At 43.0% G+C, this 24,200-nt stretch overlaps 1 protein-coding gene across 1 annotated transcript in view; it reads left to right on the top strand.

Moving 5' to 3' along the window:
* Nucleotides 1-1,012: 1,012 nt before the first annotated feature.
* spns2 (SPNS lysolipid transporter 2, sphingosine-1-phosphate) overlaps nucleotides 1,013-24,200 on the top strand; it is a 110,257-nt gene continuing 87,069 nt past the window's right edge. Inside the window, exons 1-2 of the mRNA XM_059972958.1 lie at nucleotides 1,013-1,433; nucleotides 21,840-21,905. Of these exons, the coding sequence (XP_059828941.1) occupies nucleotides 1,220-1,433; nucleotides 21,840-21,905 (280 nt within the window). The 5' untranslated portion in view covers nucleotides 1,013-1,219. The remainder of the gene's footprint in view (nucleotides 1,434-21,839; nucleotides 21,906-24,200) is intronic.

The raw sequence follows: 24,200 nt of genomic DNA on the forward strand, positions 1-24,200 counted from the left end.
CGACAGAGGGGCAACTACACCGACTGTCGTTCTCAACCTCTGACCTCCAGACCGAACCAAAGGGGCAACTACACTGACTGTCATTCTCAACCTCTGACCTCCTGGTCGCGACAGAGGGGCAACTATACCGACTGTCATTCTCAACCTCTGACCTCCTGGTCGCAACAGAGGGGCAACTATACCAACTGTCATTCTCAACCTCTGACCTCCAGACCGCGACAGAGGGGCAACTTCACCGACTGTCATTCTCAACCTCTGACCTCCTGGTCGCGACGGAGGGGCAACTACACCGACTGTCATTCTCAACCTCTGACCTCCAGACCGCGACAGAGGGGCAACTTCACCGACTGTCATTCTCAACCTCTGACCTCCAGACCGAACCAGAGGGGCAACTACACTGACTGTCATTCTCAACCTCTGACCTCCAGACCGCGACAGAGGGGCAACTTCACCGACTGTCATTCTCAACCTCTGACCTCCAGACCGAACCAGAGGGGCAACTACACTGACTGTCATTCTCAACCTCTGACCTCCTGGTCGCGGTTTTATTCCGGTTGCTTTCGGCGCCTCCATCCTTCGGGAAAACCTATAAGTTTCTCACGGGAAACGCAAAGTAATTTAAGTAAATTTCCTATGCCCATAAGCTCACCAATTTTCTCACAAAATACGGAATAATACAAAAAAAGAACCCTCCAAAATTAGTAACTCAGGAAGTTGTGCCTGAACTTCTAATATTTTGCGCGATTGCAAGTTCTTAACAACTTCCTTTAAAATATGAGTGAGGTTTAAAGTAAGTGAATTGTTCGGACGAGTGTGAAGTGTAAAGAGATAAATGCAGTGATATACCATTTAAAACCAACCAGGGAAGCGGTACAGTGGGTGTTTGGGGAGGATGAAGGGATGTTCGGAGGAAGCGTTATCCGCAGCCGTACCTTCATTTGACCAGCGTGATTCGGGCTTGTGTTAGAGACGCCCAGGGAAACCCAAAGGGGGAGGGACGAGGTTAATCGGAAACCACGCGTTAGTGGAGTCTGCAATGATTGCATTGGATGGCAAGAGCGGTGGGCGCGGGATGCCTGTGCGGGAGCCGAGGTAGATGTAAATACGCTGTTTATCGCACACAAACACACACACAGGCGCTGTTTGCTTTCAAGGAGGAGCTTCGCACAGGTTCCAACAGCCTCGGTCACCCCGGCACAGGCTGCGGCTCCCGGGGAAGATGTGTGTGGATAAGGACACGTCCGAGTGTCCGCTCTCCGTCTCCGTCTCCTCGGAGGAGATCCAGACTCTCAGCGGCTCGGTCCCGATCGGCGACTCGGCATCCAGCCCGGCGGAGAAATTCCGGGCGCTGTACCGGCTGCGCCCGCACATCGCAGCGGGAGTGCTGAGCTTCGGCTACGTGGTGAATTACATGGATCGCTACACCGTGGCAGGTAACGGGCACGGGGCATCTGACAGGGAAACTTATGCACCTGGGGGGGGCGGGGGGTCTCCAGCGGGGACACCACTGGTCACTGCTCCGCGCTGATGGGTTTCACTTATAGGGCTGTACAGAACGGGAACGGTCCCTTCGGCCCAACTCAGCCGTACTGACAAAGATGACCTTCTAAGCTAGTCCCATTAGCCCGGATCGTTCTATCCTGTCCGTGTACCTGTCCCAGTGGTTTTTTTTAAAGATGTTTTTAATGTATCCGCCTCAACCACCTCGTCCATTGAAATGGGTCGAGTCATTAAGGAGATGGAATGGCAAGGTGTCCGCTATCTCTCTCCCTTGAACTTAATCCTGACCCTAACTCGCATCAGCTTTGGCTTGTTCCGGGCATCCCGGGCAAGAAGGCGCAGAGGTCGCGGGTTACCTGTCCCAAGGCGCCGCCGCAAGCTGGTGGGCAGTTCGGCTGGAGCAGTCAAGCAGCCGTTCCAGGTTAGCCCAGAAACAATGGAGCGGGTCAAATCGCGAGCGCTAGCACCGTTAACTTGTTGGCTGTGTTCGATGGGAGGATTAAAAGGGCCCGGTCAGTGGATGCATTACTACACACTTGACTTCTGTAGTTTCGATCTCCAGCTACTAGTTCCCAGTCAGTCTTTCCTTATTCGCCGCGGTTCTTCATTGCCCGCAGAGGTTGAGCACCTAAAATGGCGAAGGACTGTTAATGGGGGGGGGGGGGGGGGGGGGGCTGGTTAGTCTCTCGAGATTAATTTTATAAATTGGATTATTGGATTCCTTTTCTTAAAACTACACAAATTCATTACCGATGCTGAGTGAAAGAGTGGTTTTGACAACCAATTCCTAAATTATTTTGTATATTACCACCATCGGATGTAGGATGCAGGTGCAAGTTTTAATAGTTTTATTTCCGATAAATTATTAAACCCACTCTAGGTTGCCCTGTAAGAGCATTTTGAACTCTGATTCCAGGATTGACTTAATAGAGAGACCGTCCATTAGTGACTGTCCTAGGAGGTCATATCGAGTGAATGCTTCAAAGTAGAATGAGAGGTCTCCCCGTCAACTGCACACGACACTGTTCCTCCGATTTTGCAGACAATGATGTTTTATCGTTTATGCTGTTTTACTGTGTAGATCGATTAGAACCTTCACACTTTTGTCTCCACCAGGAAAGGGAAATATCCCTAAATTATTCAGAATTCCTGCATCTAGATGTTAGTTGGACTCGCCACAGAAAGTCGGGCTTGGAACTTAATAGCACAAGTATCCATATAATGACATGATTTATGCTTTTGCAACATCATTAGATATTTTCTGCTTAGGAACAAATTGAAAATGTGCAGTTTTTAATTCATACAGATAGTTATTTTTCCACCATGTTTTCTTGTCCCGTTCGTATTCTTTCATCTCTTAACACACTCTTTCTCTTTTCTCACTTTTAGTACATTTTGCACTCTGTCTCATTTCCTTCTCTATTGTTCTTTCATTTTAAGCCGCCTGGTTAAGGATTGTGACAGATAATACTGCAATTGATTGAGATGGAAGATGCCCCACCACTCTGCAAGTGTGGAACATTCTGAACCACAAAATATAGATGCCATCCAGTTATTTGACCCATCCAGTTTGCCCCGCTATTTCATTATGGCCAATCCATTTCCCCTCTCAACGCCATTCTCCTGCCTTCTCCCTGTAAAATTTTGCACCCTGACTAATCAAAAACCCATCAACTTCCATCCTAAATACACCCAATGACTTGGCCTTCGAAGTCGCCTGTGGCCATGAATTCAGCAGGTTCACCACCATTATAAATGGATGGCCCTCTATTCTGAGGCTGTGCCCTCTGGTTGTAGACTCCCCCACTATAGGAAATATCCTCTCTACATCCACTCTTTCTAGGGTTTTCAGCATTCGATAGGTTTCAATAAGATCTCCCACCCCCATTCTTCTAAATTGCAGGGAGTACAAGCCCAGAGCCTGATCATACTATAACCTGTTCATTCCTGGAACCTTTCTCGTGAACCTCCTCAGATCCCTGTCCAATGACAGCGCATCCTTTCTTAGAGAAGGGGCTAAATCCTGCTCACATACGCCAAGTGGGGCTCACCAGTGTGTAATGAAACCTCAGAATTACATCCTTGCTTTTATATTTTAGTCCTCTTGAATTTAATACTAACATTGCATTTGCCTTCTGCAACACCAACTCAACCTGTATGATCACCTTTAGCGAATCCTGCTTGAGGACTCCAAGTCCCTTTGCATCTCAAATTTTTGAATTTTCTGTCTGTTTAGAAAATAGTCTGTGCTTTAATTCCTTCTAATGAAATGCATGACCGTACACTTCCTGACACTGTACTCCATCTGCCACTCCTTTGCTCATTCTCCTAATTTGCCTAAGTCCTTCTACAGCCTCCCTTCTTCCTCAACACTACCTCCACCTATCTTTGTATTGTCTACAAACTTGGCCACGAACCCATAAATTCCAACATCCAAATCATTGACATATAATGTAAAAAGAAGCAGTCCTAACAACACTAGTCACCGACAGCCGCTCTTTACCTTCTGCCAGTCAGCCAAACTTCATACATGCTAGTGATTTTCCTGAATACCATGGGCTCTTATCTTTTAAGCAGCTTCATGAGTGGCACTTTGTCAAATGCATTTTGAAAATCCTAATAAACAATGTCCACCAGTTCTCCTTTGTCTATTCTGCTTATTATTTCCTCAAAGAATTTCAACAAATTTGTCAGGCAATATTTTCCCTTAAGGAAACCATGTTGCCTTTGGCCTATTTTGCCATGTTCTTTCAAGTGCCCTGAAACCTCATTGGGTAAAAGGGTAAAAGACTTTGATGGAAGTTGTATACAGGCCTCCAAATGGTAGGGAGGTTGAGGCTCCAAATTACAATGGGAGATGGAAAAGGGCAATGTTATGATTATATTGGAGAATTTCAACATGCAGGTAGATTTGGAAAATCAGGTTGCTGCTGGATCACGAGAGAGAATTTGTAGAATGCCTATGAGATTACTTTTTAGAGCAGCTTGTGGTTGAGCCCTCTTGAGGAAAGGCTATTCTGGTTTGAGTGTTGTATAATGAACCAAATTTGATTAGGGAGCTTGAGATAAAGGAACCCTTAGGAGAAAGTGATCTTAATATGATAGATGTTACCCTGCAATTTGAGAGGGAGAAGCTAAAGTCAGATGTGTCAGTCTTACAGTGGAGTAAAGGGAGTATAGAAGCATGAGAGAGGAGCTGGCCAAGGTTGATTGAAAGGGAACACTAGCATGGATAACGGCATAACAGAATGGCTGGAGATTCTGGGAGCAATTAGGAAGGCACAGGATAGTTACATCCCAAAGAAGTATTCTAAAGGCAGGATGATGCAACTGTGGCTGACAAAGGAAGTCAAAAACAACATAAAAGCAAAAGAGGGGGCATATAATAGAGCAAAAATTAATGGGAAGTTAGAAGATTGGGAAATTTTTAAAAAACTAATAATGCAATTAAAAAGTCATAAGGAAGAGAAAGATGAAATATGAAGGTAAGCTAGGCAATAATATCAGAGAGGATACCAAAATTTTTTTCAGGTATATAAAGAATAAGAGAGAGGCAAGAGTATATAATTGGATCATTGGAAGATGATGCTGGAGAGGTAGTAATGAGGAACAAGCAAATGGGGGACAAACTGAATAAGTATTTTGCATCTGTAAGTTGGAGATTTGAGAGTGTCGGGGGGCAGAAGTTAGTGCAATTGCTGTTACTGAAGAGAAGGTGCTTGGGAAGCGGAAAGGTCTGAAGATGGATAAGTCACCTGCACCAGAGGGTCAACACCCCAGGGTTCTGGAAGAGGTGGCTCGGGAGATTGTGGAGGCATTGATACCGATCGCTAGATTCTGGCATTATTCTAGAGCACTGGAAAATGGCAGATGTCTCTCCACTCTTCAAGAAAGAAAGCCGAAGAAAGGAAATTCTAGGCCAGTTGACCTCAGTGGTTGGGAAGATGTTGGAAGTGATTTTGGGATAATTGGAGGCACATGATCAAACAGACCAAGCTCAGCATGGTCTTATCTTGCCTGATAAATCTGTTGGAATTCTTTGATGAAATAACAGGCAGGATAGACAAAGGAGAATTGGTGGATATTGTATACTTGGATTTTCAGAAGGCCTTTGACTAGGTGCAGTATATGAGAGTGCTTAACAAGATAAGAGCCCTTGGTATTATAGGATACTAGCATGGATAGAGGACTGTCTGTAGGTGTAGTGATAAAAGCAGGAAATTCTGGAAATTCTCAGCAGATCAAATAATGTCTGTTTCAGGTTTCTGTTGAACTCTGATTCTTTTCCCACAGATATTACCACACCTGCTGAGTGTTTTCGGCATTATCTGTTTTTATTTCAATGTCTGCAGTTTTTTTAATCGTTTATAATGTGAGTTGAACAGTTCCTGCAAGATCTAAATATTGCCTTTACTGTGGTTGCTGTTTTAACACTAATATATACATTGTACGTTAATATTCATTAGGTACAGATTAGCATCAAATGCTTAACGGTGCTGTAACTGAATTGATTCATATGTTCACAGTAACAAAGTTGATTTGAATGCACACAGAAGATACAGCTCTGTCTTCCAGTTCTTTCTCTGGATTATGCAGATTATTCCCTCTGATACGTTGCACTGTTTTGTCAGTATTTCATATTAAGTAAGGTAATACATCCAACAACTCGGAGAGGTGAACCTGCTGTCTTTAGCCACCATTCCTGGATCAACAATTGCCTGCCCCTGAGCCAGACCATACACATTGTCCATAGAGCTGGGAGAGAGCTATTCTTTCATCACATGTCTATCGTATAAACAAAATCTCAGTAATGCTGAGATATCTGAAATTTAAATGGAAAACCCTGGGAATTCTCAGCAGGTGAGGCAGCTGAACTAGAATGCTAATGAGGCTCACAATAAATGCTAGCCAAAGCTGCACTATCATATCTAACTCACGGTGTCTCTCTCTTAACCTCACAGTCTCCCTCATTATGTTTTTGCACCTTTCTGTCTGTCTGCACTATCATGTTATTGTTTTTCCTTATTATTCTCATTGTAACAAAATGATCCGTATGAATGCTACGTTTTTTGTTGTACCTTGGCACGTGACAATAATGAACCAATGACCAAATTAAATTCCCTGCTTCTGCTCCACCTCTGCTTATTGAGCCCCACTGGTGCCTTCTCCAGTGCTTTGCTCTTAAAACTTCATCATGGCTTTTGAGACTGCTTGTGGTCTTTCTCATCCTCCACACACTACCCCCTCCCTCCAACATCTCCTCGTACTGTAGCCTTTGCTCAGTTGTGCACTCCTTGAAATCCAGGCTCTCTGCCAGTGGTAATGGGCTCTCAGCTGCATGATCTCTAGAATGCCTGGCCCATTTATTTAAGATCCTTCTTGAAGCCCACCTCTTCAATGAAGCTTTTGGTCACCTTTCTGTGGGAAGCGTTGTCTGTCAATCTTTCAATCACTGCTTTGGAAATATTTCAGATGAGAATAATTTAATGGGATATTTGCCTCTGACACGTGCATACAGGTTTCTTCTGCTATCCAAAAGCAGAGCGTTCCTATGAAACCTTTCAGAAGCCGAAATGGCATAAAGTGAAGAAGCCCATTAATTTATATGGGAAAAACCTTTGAGCGTTCCCAGACCCAAAAAATAACCTACCAAATCATACTAAATAGCACATAAAACCTAAAAAAACCGGAATGTACATGCATGCATGCACACTTGCCCGCTCAAGGCTTCACGGTCATGGTGGTCTTTCTTGGGGTAAACACAAGTTTAAAGCAGGCGCCTTTTTCGTAAAAGCGTAAATCCTCTTCAGATTTCTTTCGGTTAGCGAAAACAGGTACAAATGTAGGTCTTTTGTAAAAGCGAAGTGGCGTAAAGCGAACTTCTGTACAGTGGGGACACCCATAATTGGCTTGCAGTAGGACTGTAGAAGCTGATACATATGTAAAACCACAAAAGAAATACCTCATTAAACTGCCCTTTTAATGACTGAAATGATTATCAGGTCAAAAAGCAAAATCAGTGTTATCCTCGTGTAGAGGAACTGGTGAACGTTGGTGTTGTTCATCCATCTGACATGTGCCAATGAGCAGTTATGTGTACATTATAAAGGTAGGTAATTGTATATTTCCCAGTCAGGGAGTGGAATTATTATATAGTTCACAGTTGGGGTAATTGTATATTTCATCGCCAGGGAGTGGGCTAAGTATATATGTCTCAGTTGGATTAATTGGTAGGGTGTAGAATGATTGAATAGTTCCTAACTTTGGAGTATTTTTTAGGAACCGGGTCAATTGTATGCTTCACATGTAGTGTGTGGAGTAGTTCTGTAAAATTCCATTTAATGAATTAATCTACATAAGGCATGGCTGGCACTCATTTCTCATAGTTCATTTGAGCACCTGTTTCCTTCTGACAAAAGTGCTCCCCCTGGAGTGAGATGGGGATTTCCTGGACTTGTACCTATCAACACAGAAGGATTATTTCCAAGGTAGAATGGAGCATGGATTGAAAGGGCACCTGCAGTAGTGGTCTTTACACATACCTGTTGACCTTCTTACTAGTTAGGGTCACAAGTTTGGGTTTATCAGGTGAGGAATTGTAGTACATTGTTTGGATAGTACAGGCGGTAGCTGCTGTATACTGCTAGTGGTAGTAGTGAATGTTTACGATGTTTAAGAGAAGGAAGAAATAGATATGCTGGAACTGTAAGTTACAAACATTTGCTGGAAACCTGCAGTGGAGTGTTGGAAATACCCAAACATGAGAAAGTCTGCAGATGCTGGGAATCCAAAGCAACTCATACAAAATGCTGGAAGTACTCAGCAGGTCAGGCAGCAGCTATGGAAAAGAGTAAACAGTCAACTTTTTGGGCTGAGGCCCTTCTTCAGGACTGAGAGGGATACCCAGCAAACCAGGCAGTGTTGGTGGAGAAAGATAAACATACTTAATGTGGTAATTGGTTTATCATTGCCACATGAACTGAGACCTTGTGCTTCCATGCCATCCAGACAGATCATTCCCTAAATAGGTTTATAAAGGTAGCTCAAAGTAAAGACTAAGATGAGCTACCATTATGACTGGCCAGTTCTGACAAACTGGAAAGGCTGGTTATCTGAAATACTTGAATTCACTGTTAATCTCTGAGGGCTGTCACAAGCCTACAGGAGACAAGTTCGTGTTTCTCACTGGTTTATTTGGCTTTGTTGGAACGATATAAGATACCACAGGCAGAGGGAGAGAGAAAAGTGGAGGATTAAAGTGACAGGTGATCCAAGAAAGGGTGACAATGAGCTAGCAGTTTCCTGCCACTTTAGTGGGGATGATGCAACTCCATATTCCAGAAATGCAACCTCTCCAATGTTAATTTTGGGAAGTCACTTTGATCTGAAGTCAGGTTGTAATCTTATATGAGCGAGGGTGAAGAAACAGGTTTTCTCAGCTAGGGAAATCGAACTCACAACAATTATAAGGTGCACACTGAGCCCAACTCTCAAGTTATCAGGTCCAAGTCCAGACCAACTGCACTCAATGCAGGGCTATAATTATTGTCCTGTGAGGAGTGCCATTGAAGGCAGGGACTATCTCCCTCCCCCTCTCCCTCCCCCTCTCCCTCCCCCTCTCCCTCCCCCTCTCCCTCCCCCTCTCCCTCCCCCTCTCCCCCTCTCCCTCCCCCTCTCCCTCCCCCTCTCCCTCCCCCTCTCCCTCCCCCTCTCCCTCCCCCTCTCCCCTTCCCCCTCTCTCTCCCCTCTCTCCCCCTCTCCCCTTCTCTCTCTCTCTCTCTTCCCCCCTCCCCCTACAGGTTCATTTCTGTGTCTGTGTGCACATAGTTCTATGCATATGTGTGTTTGTTTAGTGTTTCAGTGTGGATGTTAATAAGCATATTAAAAAGTGATGTACAACACTGTGCAGAAGCCTTAGGCACATACAAGGTGTTTAAGACTTTAGCACAGTACTGTAATAACTTTATGCAATTGCACTTTTCTGCTGCAAAAAAAAATCAAGACATATGTGGTGATGATAAACCTGGTTCTGATATAGGTCTCTGTTGTGGACTGAGAGTGGGAAGGAGGCAGGGAGAGGGGAATCATGGTTGGAGAAAAGGGGATGGGGAAGCACCAGAGAGACATTCTGTAATGATCAATAAGCCAGTTGTTTAGAATCAAATGACCTTGCCTGGTGTCTCAGGGCTGGGTGTGTCTGCACCTGCCCCTGGCACTCCTTCTCTGCCACCGGTCCCACACCCCTCCCATGATACTTCACCCTCCCTGTTCTCAACATCCTTTGCTCCTGCCAGATTTACAGACTTGCTCTCTGCTCCATGCTGACAAATACAGTATTGTGCACCTTAGCGATATATATGAGCCTAAGACTTTTGCACAGTCCTGTAGATCTCACGGTACATGGTTTGTTGTTCTGTGATTGATATTTTTTTCCGTGGCAGCATATTCAATGTCATTAGCACACCCGAGGTTTTAGACACATTTTGTCTCGTTCAAAGCTACTTGCTGTGATTTTAATTCACTCACTCTAAGTCTGTTGATTGAGTTCACAGCCCAGTGGGGGCAGTCTGTAAACTAGGCAAGGGCCAGATCTGATGTTCAATTTCTGCTGAATTAATTGGGCAATTGGGCAGAGGGGCAATTGGGCAGCTAATCCTGAGAAGAATCAGCCAAACACTTCTGAAAACCTCCTGGAAAATGCCCACAATGGGATTGCTGAGTGATGACTGGCCTTGGAGATACATTTAAGGCACAATAATTCAAGTTATCTTGTGGGGAAAGCCCAGTGCCAGAGGGGAATGATAAAAAAACAAAACACTAGTTGAGTAATACCGATTGTACAATGTACATTCACTGACCCAAGAGTTAATGCAAATCAATTAATAATATCTGAAGTTTAGGTAGGTAATCAATTACAGCAAAAAAACCCAGTTCAAGCAGAAGTGTTCGTAATTACTGAACCGGCTTTGCTACAATGTTAGGTTCTGGGTGTAAACTGGACTGTGGCAGCAGTGAGTGAGTTTACACTGTAACTGTGAGAAGGCCAAATAATCACAAGTGTTCCTACACCCCAGGCACACAGTCATGATTGTGGGCTTTGGACTGATTTTGTTTCATGGACTTTTGACAAAACTGGTTATTACTGAGGAAAAAATGGAATTGTCGCTCAGGGTTAAAAAAAAAAGCGTCAAAAGAAAAAGTCAGAGAGGACAAAATGTTTTTGAACATCTCAACTACTGTAAATTCAATTACATGTAATCCAGGACATCCCCAAGTATATTACAGTCAATTACATCATGTTTGAAAACTCATCACAGTTGCAATTTACATTTAGGCTGCACATAACAAAGTCCTAAGAGTCTGCTGCTAGAGATACATACTTCACAGTGAAGCTCCTTAGATACAGCCCAACATCAGCAGAGTTTATTCTGCTCTGACACCACCAACCAAGCATGTGATCTCACTGTGAAGCTCGCAATGCTTTCTTAAATCAGCTTCAGTGAGTTAGCTCAAGTTGTGGGCTGAGACCCATCGAACTGTGGATTTCAAAGAGGACGAATGGCTAGACAAAACAAATGATAACAGTCCTTCAACCCTCTTGGTACAACCTTCAACCACCTTGGTACAATGTGACTCAAGGGCGGCATCCATCATTAAGGGCCCCACCACCCAGGACATGTCCTCTTCTCAGTCTTACCATCAGGAAAGAGGTACAGCAGCTTGAAGACACACACACACCGTGATTCTTCCACTCTGCCAACTGATTTCTAAATGGACAGACATTGAACCCATGAACACTACCTCAGTACTTTTTAAAACTGTTCTGCTTCTGCACTACTTATTTTAACTTAACTATTTAAGATACATATATAATTACTGTAATTCAGTTTTTTTTCTATATTTGTCATGGGTTGCTCTGTACTGCTGCTGTAATGTTAACAAATTTCACGACATATTCTAGTGATATTAGACCTGATTCTGAATCTGGCAGATAAAGTTGCATGATAATCATCGCAATCTCAGGTCAATAGACAGACGGAGACCAAAGATTCAGATTCAGATTCAGTTTATTGTCATTTAAAAATCACAAATGCAATGCAGTTAAAAAATGAGACAACGTTCCTCCAGAATGATATCACAAAAGCATATGACAAAACAGACTACAGCAGAAAATCCACGTAACGTTTGGCAATCCCCGATCCAGAGTCCAGAGAGGCTGCTGCGTATTAGTATCGCGCTACCATCTTAGTAGGAGGTGAGGAAGTGCCAGTGTTGGAGATCTTTGGCAATCATGGCTTCAAACTCAGTTGTTATACTTACCTCAGCATGTCAGAATTTATTCACCTACTCTACTTATAAATGTTACTTTCCATTTTAGTCCAGTAGATTGGGTTTGGTTTCTCCCAAGTCCCAGATTCAGGAAGGTTGTAAATCCCCATGTGCCAGCTAATCTCCTTCCAAAGTTTTCTGCTGCGTTTCCCTCTTTCTTTCCTTTTCACTTCATGGTGTTGAGGGCAGACCATAGCTTGAACTTCTGGGACTCTGACACTGCCAGACTTAATAATTCTTTTTCTGAATTGCTGTCTCTTTCTCCTGCCGTGAGGCAGCAACCATGGAGGCTAGGGCATCGTTTGTCCTTCACCTCCAACCATGCTGTTTCAGATTTAGGAATGGGAACATCAGGTAATTATAATTTTGAGCTAATTTTAATGATCCAACTAGAGATATTTATTGAAGGATAAATGAGATCTTCTACTTCTCGAGCTAGTCACTTTGAATGATTGCCAACCTTTTTTTCAAAGTGTTTTAACCATTTAATTGCTAAATACTCTCAGTATTTATTGATGCCTTTTTTCCAAGCAACAATTACATTTTAGTGTGTGGGCACAAGACCACCGTTTTTGTTAATAGTGTTTCACCTGAGTCTGTTCAAAGTCTCTGGCCGATTTGGACTGTATTACAAAGTTCGTCCTTGAGGGGAAGTTGAGGGAGGGCGTGGAGGCAAAAAGGTTCAACCTGCGCGATAGGATTGGTGTAAATAGATTTTCATGGTCTGCATAGACTTGATGGTAGAAAACCATGGTTCCATGTTTTAACTCTCTATGGCCAGTGAGTTGTGATCCATTTGGTGTGTTTAATGGAAGTTACAGCATGTATCTTGGCTGATGGGATGCATTCTGGTGTTCAGGAATATTGTGCATTTCTAGTCTGACACAAGGTTCAACGTAAATCACAGGAAACCAAAAAATATTCCTTATATACTCCAAAAACACAGCTAATACTTTGCTTATACGAACACAGTCATATATCCATAAGGGGCTAGCAAAGTTCCAAGTCAATTTTATTATCAAAGTACAGATATGTCACCATATACAACCCTGGGATTCGTTTTCCTGCTGGCATACTCAATAAATCTATAAAATAGTAACTATAACAGGATCAATGAAAGAGCAACTAGAGTGCAGAAGACAACGGTAATCGTGATGACTCTTTTCCCACCCCCCCCCCCCCCCAACACATCTGCGTGGTTTGTCTTGCTCAGGTGCTTTGAGATGATGGGAGTGCAGCCTGTCCTTGGACAGTTGAGTGATAGATTGGAATAATCCCCCCATTGGTGTGAGATTGAACTCATGATCTAAAACAGGTTAGGATAGCAAGCTTCCTTCCAGAGAGGGTACTACTGGACCAAATGGGTATTTGCAATCAATCTCCATTGTTACTTCCACCAACAACTCCAACTGTCTGGATCTGCTTTAAGTTCACATTCATTGATTATTGTTACAACCCGCTCCTATTACTAATATTTGATTCCACTTTAAGGTCAATGTCAGCACAGGCAAGAGAAAATCTGCAGATGCTGGAAATCCGAGTGACACATGCAAGATGCTGGAGGAACTCAGCTGGCCAGGCAGCAGTTATGGAAAAGAGTACAGCCGATGTTTCAGGTTGAAACGTTGACTGTTTACTCTTTTCCTAGATGCTGCCTGGCCTGCTAAGTTCCTCCAACGTTTTGTGTGTATTGCTCCAATGTCAGCACAATCTTCCTTACAAAGAAAGACCATTCAAATCCTTCATATTATTAGGATCTTAACTGTTTATGGCGTGGAACGCACGTGAGATGGTAGTGTCTTGGGTAGGCTGGATGTTATGACATGCATTTACAGTTTACTGTACCTCTAAATGGATAATTTTTAAATCACTCTTGATTTACGACAACCCAGTTAACTTGTCTCCCAACAAGCACTGCTAATATTTTTCTCCCTTTTATTCAATCTGACAAGCATTAAAAATAGCTGGAATGTGTAAATGCAGAGGGTGCAAAGATCTTTACTTTTTACAGCGTGTTACTGTCAGATTGTTTCATGTATTTTTGAGGTTGAATTTTTAGACGATATCAAGGTGAGGAATTAAACACTTCTATTTTGGTCACCCTGTAGTGTGGTGATTTGTCAGTGCGTTGACAGCAGGGGCAAGACATGGAATAAAGCCTCAGCAACCTTAATCAGAAATCAGCACACCTGACCCTTTCACCTTTCCCAGACTGTCAGGACATTATATTGCATCCCTGTTCTTGTCATGTGACAGCTTGCCATTTCCTCCTGCTCTTGTTGCCATCCCTGGGGAAATTATTTGTAGGATTGGTTCATTATCTCATTCCCTGCAGAAGCCTATGGAGAGGTCAGTTAGGATCTGCCCAGCCAGGGAGTATCATATTCACCTGAGGAGGCAGTGCAACACTACGTCTGTAGCATCAAGAGGGACTCAACGTCTCAGGAGTGACCAAGCCCCCTCCTGCTGGGGGTGACGAGGGGATGGCCCACCAACAGCTGCTGGAGTTCTGAGCAAAGCAGAAAATGCTGGAAATAATTCACAGATCTGGCAGCATCTGTGGAGAGAAAAAAAAATGTCGCAGGTTGATAAGCTTTTTTCAAGACTGACACAGTTGGGAATGAAATTATGTTACACACTCTCTCTCTCTCTCTCTCTCTCTCTCTCTCTCTCTCTCTCTCTCTCTATCTATATATATGTTTTTTTTATTATTTGGGTAAGTTCATGGTTAGGAAAGTTTCAAATAGAAGGTCCAAATCGTTTTTATGCCTTGGACCCCTACTGTTAACCACAGGATATCAGCCAAACATGGGCAAATGGGCCAGGCTCGGTGGACTCTGTGGTCAGCATGGATGAGTTGAACCAAAGTGCCTGCTTTTATGCTTTATTTCTCCCTCTTCCTCTTGTACTGAGTCCTTACACTTGAATAAATTATGCAGATTAGGCACATAGTTTCTTGATGATTATGACAAATGTGGGACAAAATACCAAAGGCAGCCAGGCATTCATATACTGTGTCACCTCAGTGAGAGATCCCGTCCCAGCTGAACTGGAAGGTTACAGCTCTGGGCACAACTGGAGGAAGTCGAGCACAAGGTCAGTGCCCATTTTTCATGCTCTATTCCAAGAAGAGCTGGGGATTTCTTCTTATCATCCTGGCAATGTTTTTCCTACAGCATCTGCTGAAACATGCGATTGGATTGTATATCTTGTTGCTCTTTTAGGGACATGGTTATGCACATACTGCCTGCCACGCTCCTTCCATTACAGAGTGACAACTCTTAAAGTATGTAATTGGCTATGAAATACCTCAGGATGTCCTGCAATATCAGTGGGATTCAGTGATATAGGTTCATTGATTTTGGCCAGGAGTTTAGGGAGAGCTCACCTGCTCTGTGGGAAACAATTCCTTGAATTCTTTAAATCATTCAAAATTTTAAAAACTGATGTCAAAATCTGGGCTTGTGAATGAATAAATGAAACATTGCAGGAGTTAACTGACTGGATGGATTCTATCTGATCCCAAAATGTGGGTAAATTTCTGTGAATCACCTTCTACTAATAGATGTCCCGGCAGTAGAGAGGTTTGGCATTGTGCTCAGACCCTCGAGAGGTATTAGATCTGTCAAGATTTTAGGTCTGTTTCCATATTGTCCAACTAGCAGTGTTGAACAATGCTATGTCAGTGCTGGTACGCCCTTGGTTCAGCCGCAGAGCCTTGCTGCCCTCTTCCACTCGAACAGGGTGTGTCTAGCTCTGACTTTCCAGGTGCCACCTCTGGGGCTTCCCACTTCCCCGTACTTTCCCAATCTTCTGGAAAAAGAGCAAGACCAGCATTTCCCTGTACATCCCCATAGGAAGTGAATGCAGTTTCTGTCCAACAGCACTTTAAATCTCTTTTATTTCAGTTTTTGGTTTTAGAGTAAGTGCCTTTGTTGTGTTTTATAGTTCCAGGAACTAAGCGAAAGGAAAAGCCGGGGATACATGTGTACTTAGATTTTCTTCACATCTGGTGCTCACATGGTGGTGTTTGGGAAATTAATTTGCTAAAGAAATTTGATTAAAGTTGATCGCAGATAAAATTAGACATAGACGTTGAAGTAAGAAGAGCTCTATCCACGATATCATGATGAGTGGAACTGCTAACAGTGGGTTTCGAACTCACAAAGAGCACAGCTCCTTTTATGCACGTACAAATCAGTACAAAAGCAAAGGTGGTAACGGGACGTGATACAAATGTTGTGGAGCATTCACTTTAATCACTCATGACATGTGACAGGACTGCCCCTGTACCATAAGGTGAGGTGTCTCAGGCAAGCTTCACTGGATGATGGGGTTCATAGTGTAAGAGTACAGTGGCTGACATCACCATTTCTTTTACCTCTTGTCTGTGCTTTGTCCATTGCCATTTCTTCCCAGTCTGTGGTAATGAGCTCAAGGGGTGGAGTACAGTAGCCAGGTTTGGCAGGGACCTGTCATAGTAATTGACAAACCCTAAAAAGGACTGTAACTCCCTTTGGCCTTGGGGCATCCACCATTCTTTGAATTTTTTTCGGCACTTTTGTATAATCCTTGTGCATCAATAGCGTGACCACTCTAAGTGATGTTTGCTTTAAAGAATTCACTCTAGTTGTGCCGTGCTCTGAGCCCATAATCTTACAATCTTTTAATACTGTCCTGAACTTTGGAGATGTTGCGAGTCATCCTCACTGGTAACAATGATGTCATCCGGGTAACACTGAGTGCCTGGGCAGTCTTGTAGCACCTGGTCCATAGCTTTCTGCCAGAGTGCAGATTCAGATGCTACTCCAACAGTAAGCCCATGATACTGACAAAGCCCTTTGTGAATGTTTATGGTGAGAAACACCCTGGACTCTTCTTCCATCTCCATCTGTAGGTAGGCCTCAGCTAAGTCCACTTTGCTGAAGTGTTTCACTCCAGAAAGGTTTGCAAAGAAATCCTCTATTCCGGGCAGAGGGTATGATCTACTTTCAGTACAGAGTTGATGGTGACCTTAAAGTCGCCACAAATCCACAGAGATCCATTCTTCTTGGCTACTGGGACAACTGGCATTGCCCATGGGCTCTACTCAGTCTTGGAAAGAATTCCTTCGGCCTCCACGTGATCTAGCTTACTGGTTACTTTATTATGGATGGTATAAGGAACCAGATGGGTTTTGTAAAACTTGGGTGTGGCATTTTCATTTAACACTAGATTACCCTTGATATGGTTGAGTTTTCCAGTGCCATCCTTGAACGCTGTTGTAGCATCATCCAGTACCTTTCTTGATTCTCTTTTAGTTAATGCCATTGAAGGTATGTGGTGTGCAAGTGGTGGATGGATTTCCAATCATGTGGTAGTTGTCTCAGCCACTCATGGCCTCATATTGCTGTTTCAACTACGTACAAGCCCAATGTGGATTGCTGGTCATTGTATTTCACTTGTATAAATGTCTCCCACAGGAGTTATCTTTTTTTTCACTGTAAGCTCTTAGTTGGATATTGGCAAGCTTCAGTTTAATGTTTGTGAAGTGACATTCAAACTCATTTTGCAGAATGACTGGAACAGTCAAGCCACTGTCTAATTCAATTTTAATTAATTTGCTGTTTCCTTCTGGTATAAACCATAACGCTTGTTGTCTTGTTAGTTTTCACATTGTAAATCTTAAGGCTACGCAATCCGGTGTCACTCCCATCATTATCATATTTTTCATCAACAGCATGCAGATTAGTGTTCTTTTTGAAACTGCAACCTGACTTTTTAATCTTTCTCTCTGCTCTGTCTGGTCCATTTATTTTTGTCTGTCTGACATGCTCTTTGTTGCATTTTCTACAAGTTTCACCTTTAAACCTGCATTGGTCTGGTATATGTGAGACCTGATCATAACAGTAACACAGTTTGTTTGGTCAGGCAGGTTTCTGTTTAGATGTTGCAATTTTGTTCACTCTCACTTTCATTCCTGACTGCAATGTGATCTTATCTCTGTCAGATGTTTCCATTGATACAGCTATTTCAACTACTCCTTTAAATGTCAGTTGTGCTTCACTTGGGAGCCATTTTTGAATGTTTCCTGATAAGACTCCACGAACTAAACAATCTCTGAGTGCATCATTAAACTCCTCACTGGACTGACAATTTCTTCAATTCAGCCACATAAGCTGAAATAGTCTCCTCTTTGTTTTGAACCTACCGATGAAACCTAAAGTGGTCTGCACTGGTTTTGATTCTAAGTGGTCACGATATCAGCAAAGCTAATTTTAGTTGGTTTGGTTGAAGTGTTTAAACTTCTAAGCAAACTGTACGTCATTCTACCTAATGCACTCTGCAACACTGGCATTCGCTTTTCATTGTCTATTTCATTTGCTTCAAAATGCTGCTCAATTCGTTCAAAGAAAACAGTTGGCATTTAAATAACAATTGTTATGATTTTGGAACAATCCAAAATTGCAGAAAAATATGCTTTTGATGCAGAGGCACAATTAACATGGGAAAATATGAGGTGATAAATTCCTTCAATCATGTTGGATTTTAAGGTCAGGTCCACTGTCTTTACCTTTACTTACTATGACACACATATGGTTCATCAGGCTCATTCTCCTTCCCCCTTATGTCTCTGTGGCAACAGCAACCTGCTCTCTCACATTGCCCATTAACTCCTCTTTGACTCTTTTGCCTCATACCCAGGCTAAGAGAGAGCTTGCAGTGGCCAAGTAACCTGCCTGCACACCTTTGCGATGGGAAGACATGGGAACAGCTCGGAGAAACACACACAATCACATGGAAAACCTGCAGGATTGATCCCAGGACTCTGGCACTGAGGCAGTAGCACTACCTGCTGCACCATCCCATTGTAGACGAGCATTCAATCTCCCTCTGTTTGGACAGTCGGGTGGTGAAACTGTTTGTTGCTTTCTGATGGTGTAACTTCTCCAGGTTCCTCACTCCCAGTCTGATCCTCATACCAACATTTTTTTAAGAAAGTGCCCTTTGCTTTCAAAAAACTGAAAAGGTGCTGAATGGTACAAGTAAGTGCTTTCTTAGGAGTGTCTGTGCATTGATTTCTGGTTTGGAGACACCCTTAAAACCTCATTTTAGCAGAAGGAAAAACGTTATCGTGATACAGCCTCAATAGAAATGACAGCGCCATTGTAGTAAAGGGTGGAGCCAATAACACTGTAAATGGGTGGAATTTCCCCTGTAACTAACCAGTAAAGGAGCTGATTCAAACATTAGCTGCTCAGCACAAAATTCAGCGATTATTTTCAGCACCTCAAAGATCTTTCCTGTCAATATTTTTAGGCACATAATAGGCTGTATTTCCTATCTTTGAATGGCCAGTCTCAGCTACAGAACAGCATACGTGACCTGGTTGTGAAGCCACATAATTTACTTTATAAAACGGCTTCTTGCTTGGTATCAATGTAGGATCTTGCCGTGTGTAAGAATTCCCATGGCTCTCCACACTTTCTGTGTTGTATAGAAAAGGTAATGGTGTCGAAGTACATTTCAATCTCCAGCAGTCATGGGGGAAAATATCAATGGAAGATGTTACAGGAATTGAAAATCAAAATCGAAACTGCACATGCTGCAGAACTGAGACAAAAACAGAAACTGCTAAAAATGCTCAGCAGGTCTTTATGAACCTGTGTAACCCCCTGTACTGTATAATCCCAGTCTCCTCAGTTGATAGGTTTCAAATTTATTTAGATGCTCATTGTGAGGTGTACGGTAACGGGGTTGTTTCTCCTCAGACAGCCTTCCATTTTGCATGGTTCGGATCATGGGCATAAACTGCCTTTGAGCTACCTCAGAGAACTATTTAAGACGGCCTGGTAGAGAGTGTCATTGGGTCGAGAGTTCTGGGATATGGGCTCAGCGATGAGGAAGGAAATGTATTTCAGGATGGCACGTGACTCAAAAGGCAGCCTGCAGATGGTGGACTGTTGCCCTTCCTCATGATGTTGCAGCTCTTGGGTTTCAGTTGGAGTACTGGGAGGCAAGTAACTGCAGTGCTTCTTGTGAATTTTAGGCACAAGGTAGCAAAGGGTGATTGTTTAAGAAAGTGCTGGAGTGTTAGACTAGAAAGCTGATCTGTCCTGGATAATGTCAAAGTTGCTTGAATATTGGAGCTATACTGATCCAGGCAAGTGGGCAGTATCAAGTCACCTCCCTGACATGACATCTAAATGGTCATAGGACCAGTTGTGCTACTGATGTGGCTGGTCCAGTTGAGACAATAGTGATGCCAGGATGCTGTTGGTGGTAGAATAGGTGAATAACCTCTCTCTCTGTGGAAGTGGGTATTGCCTGGCACTTGCCAGCCTGTGCATAAGTTTTACCTAGGCTTTGTTGTGTGCTGCCAAGGGCTGCTTCTTTTGCTGTAAATGAAATCTAACTTTGTGCAATGGTAAGCAGACTGCAACATTAAGTACAGTTTACTTACGCTGACAATGCCTTCGACCAATTTACCGGCCCAGAAACATTCCTCAGCTGGGAACAGATGGCAGAAGGCCAGAGGTAAACGAGTGCATGCACTCATCTGAAAAGGTCTCTTTTTAGTCAATCTTGTCGATCATTAAAGTTTGTGACATCTGATTAACTAAAAATAAGGACTTTGGATAGGTTTCATTCAAATAAATGTACATTTTCTGTCTCGCAAGGGTTCCTCCCTGCTAATTGTATGTTGTAATTTGGATTCAATGGAGACACAGGTGTTCCCTCACAAAATCCATGTGAGCCAACAGGTTAATCAGGATCTTTCTTACTGAGGTAATGAGGGATGATAGTTTGAAATTTTATTTTAATACCAGCAAAGGAATGAGAGTTACTGGGCCTTAAGATGTCAAAGTGGGCCAAAAGACAGGTTTCTGTGCTGTAATATTCAATGTTTGAAGTGGGGGCGGTTAGCCATATTTTGCTTTGAGCTGTCTACTTCTCGTAAACCAGTTCTTGACACATGATGTGATCCTTTCAAAGAATTTGTAACGTATAGTGAATACTGGTTGTCGGTCAGGCAGAAAGGGATGAGTAAACACAAAGTGCACTGCAGATGCTGTGGTCAAATCAAGATGTACAAAAGGAAGGGAAGGGATGAGGCAAGTTGCTTTGGGAATAGTGGCCAAATTAAAGAGCATGTCAACCAGGATAACTTGGATACACTTTCATGACTGAAGACTAAGAATCTTTTGATCCGAAGTTGCCCATATCTAGTTGCCAATGAGAAGGTTTGGTTAAACCACTGAAGTTCGTCTGACAAAACGAACCTGAAGACAAAAGACTGTTCCTTGTTCTTCAAGGTAATGGAGGGTGCAGATGTGGGAGATGCTTTGGCAGACCTGTTGGACCATGCACCTTATATCTGAGAGTAGGCTGGGTGGAGAGAGGAGCAGTGGCAGGGTTGGGGGGTGGAACTCAGGGGAAGGCCATCACTACCTCTATGATTTTGGATGGGACAAATGCAATTTATTTTAAAATGCTCAGTAGAATACTCTGTCTTTATATTCTGACTGTCCAAAGAAATTTTTATCCTTTGCCTACAAAGTAATTTATTACCATTTATAATTAATAAAATATTTGAATTATTAATTTGTTTTGCCGGTTTTCATAATTTAATTCTTGTCTGTCTTAATGTCCTTGACAAGCATTATAAACAGTACGAGGACTAGAATCAAAATTCAAAGCACACTCTACTTGGCACCTAAAATAAAGCCAGTCATCCTTCCAACACTGTAGCAGGTCAGGGGTCAGCTTTAACGACCAATCACCGGCTGAGCCCATCTTTATAAGTTAGTCCAGTTAATCACAGAATGTGATGGAAATCCTTTTGTGCTCTGTCCCCGATCTCTTCATTAGCAGAATCCCTTCTTCACCAATGGGCTTCTCAACTACGACTGCCTTCGTCAATCAACTGAATTCATTAGCGCTAGAGAGTCCCAAATGTGTTAATCATCTTCTAGTAGTTTTGCTGTCCTCGTACATTGCCGCTAATTGTGTGTCTTAATTATTTCCAGGTGTATTGGCGGACATCCAAAGACACTTTGGAGTGAGCGACAGCAAATCTGGATTGTTGCCTACAGGTTAGTGGCCTGTCGCTAACCAGTTAGTCTGACAACTACAGAGGCCTGGTGTGGCTCTCCAGTAACCCAGCACTAGCCAATAAGATGCTCTATGTTTAATCAGTCACCTTGGTGAAGTCATGGTTGTGGGCAAAATCTGTTTAGAGAATTCATGTTAAATGGAAACCAGCACTGGGAGTGAAAAGAGCTGAGATCTTCATTTTTAGGCTTTACAAGAGTGGATAACTATCATTATAAAGACTGAGTGGTGCTTTGTGTTCTTGTCAGCACTTTTATCATTTGGAAAATCACTGATTATGGGAAATCCTAAAATCCAACTGCCAGCAGCTTGAATCATACTCTAATTCCCCCACACAAAGTCGCGAACCCCCGCCCCCACCCTTCCCATTCCACTACCTTCTTTCCCAATTTCTGATGTTCCAGAGTCCTGATAAAGGGTCCTGGCCTGAAATGTTGACTGTTTATACCCATCCATAGATGCTGCCGGACCTGCTGAGCTCTTCCAGCACCTTGTGTGTATTGCTCTAGATTTCCAGCATCTGCAGTGATTCTTGTTAACCTTTTTCTTATTCCCAATTTCTCCCCTTCTCTCTTCCTCCTTTTTTAGTGTTCCTTGCCATTATTTCCTCCCTACCGCTTTTCTTCTTTATTCCCCTCTTTTCTCTTTGTTCCCCCACCCACCCCCATGTATTCTGCTACCTCTTCACCCCCCATGTTACTCCAACAGCGTCCCTGCCTCCTTGGGTTTAAGGTTCAGAATGGGATGTAAACCAGCACCATAGCCATCACTGTCTGAATAAAACTAACATTAGTTTTACTGTGTTATGCATGGGAGAAATAATGAGAGAAAAACTAGATTGAAAGGAGTTGAAATTATTTCTTTGGGCATAATGTAGGTTTGCAGTGAAAGCTTGTGGAGGCACACTCACCTTTTTAAGAAAAGGTTAGAATTATTCTTTATGCTAAACTAGCTGCAATGTGCAGCTTCAATGCAAATAGCCCTGCACTGGGACTTCACGGAATGCCCTGTGTTTGTGTGAAGGATTATGGAGGAGCGAATAAAAGGCAAGGTCAGAGATTTGTAGCTATACATGAGGAAATGGGAACTTAATAATGAAAGAGAGGAGAAAATAAAGATTATTTTTTTTCTCTCTGGGATTCAATAGATGTATCTTGTTTCTCTTATTTAAGCTTGGACTTAATCTGAATACAGCAAGAAATGGTCAATTAATAGTGATATGCTGGTGATACTCAGAACCCCTCCTGAGGCTGTAGGCAAGCTGCCAGTTAAAAATCCGCATGTTTCTCTCATCAGCTGAAGCCTCAATGTCATGTCTGGGGTTTCTTCAGATTATTTCAGCTTTCCAGCATTTGCCTCTGGCCACTCGACTGGGATCGAGTCTGAACTGGGGTTTGCCACTGCCTGTTTCTCACATGAACCAGCAAAACTTAGGAGGAGAGAAGGATGGCAGTGGAGGCAAGGGGGGAGGAAAGGGGCAGGCAGGAGGGGGGAGGAAAGGGATGGTTAAGAGTGGAAGCGAGGGGAGGAGGAGAGCTAAAGTGGGTGTTATCGAGCACAAAAATATAACGTGGAGAGATCACCCAGGGCTTCACCTGTAACTGCTAAACCTTTGAGTGACTGTCCAGAAAATCAGAACAAATTCTGTCTGTGCAGACAGTATTGCTGAAACATTACTTCAAAGCTTAAAGCGCAGAACTGTGGATTGGTACCACTGATTTCAAAGGATTCATTCAGGTATTACAAAGGTGCTGGTCCCATGAAGTACTGCTTTCAGATTCTGAATGACACTTAAACCTACCTGAGCATTAGAAATCAGGCTTCCAGATCTATATTATGGTGAGCTTGTAATGTGCCGTCCTCACCGCACACCACTTCGATTGTTGGTTCCACTGCATGCCATAGAACTACTGTATTTCAGCAAAAACCTGTGTTAGGCAGCCATGCTGGATCTTGTACACAAAATGGACCATTCGCAAAAATAGACAAGGGAACATTGAAGTAGCTTTTCCTCCATTTCTGATTGTGTTTTAAATGCTTACGGAAATGTGTGGCATAGAACACGAAATCATAACATTTATGGCAACAGGGAAAAGTCAAGAGCATTGCATTGTTTCAGGGGCTATGTATCTGCAGAAGGCATAGGGTTCCATGGGCAAGTAGATTACACAGTTGGCCTGTGACTATGTTAGCTGATATAGTCACAAATAGCTGTTATTTTAACTTTGGGCAACAGTGAACACCAGATGAGTTGGCTCTTCTACGTCTTTTCCTTT

Source organism: Hypanus sabinus, chromosome 6 (assembly GCF_030144855.1).
Source record: "Hypanus sabinus isolate sHypSab1 chromosome 6, sHypSab1.hap1, whole genome shotgun sequence".
NCBI lineage: Eukaryota > Metazoa > Chordata > Chondrichthyes > Myliobatiformes > Dasyatidae > Hypanus > Hypanus sabinus.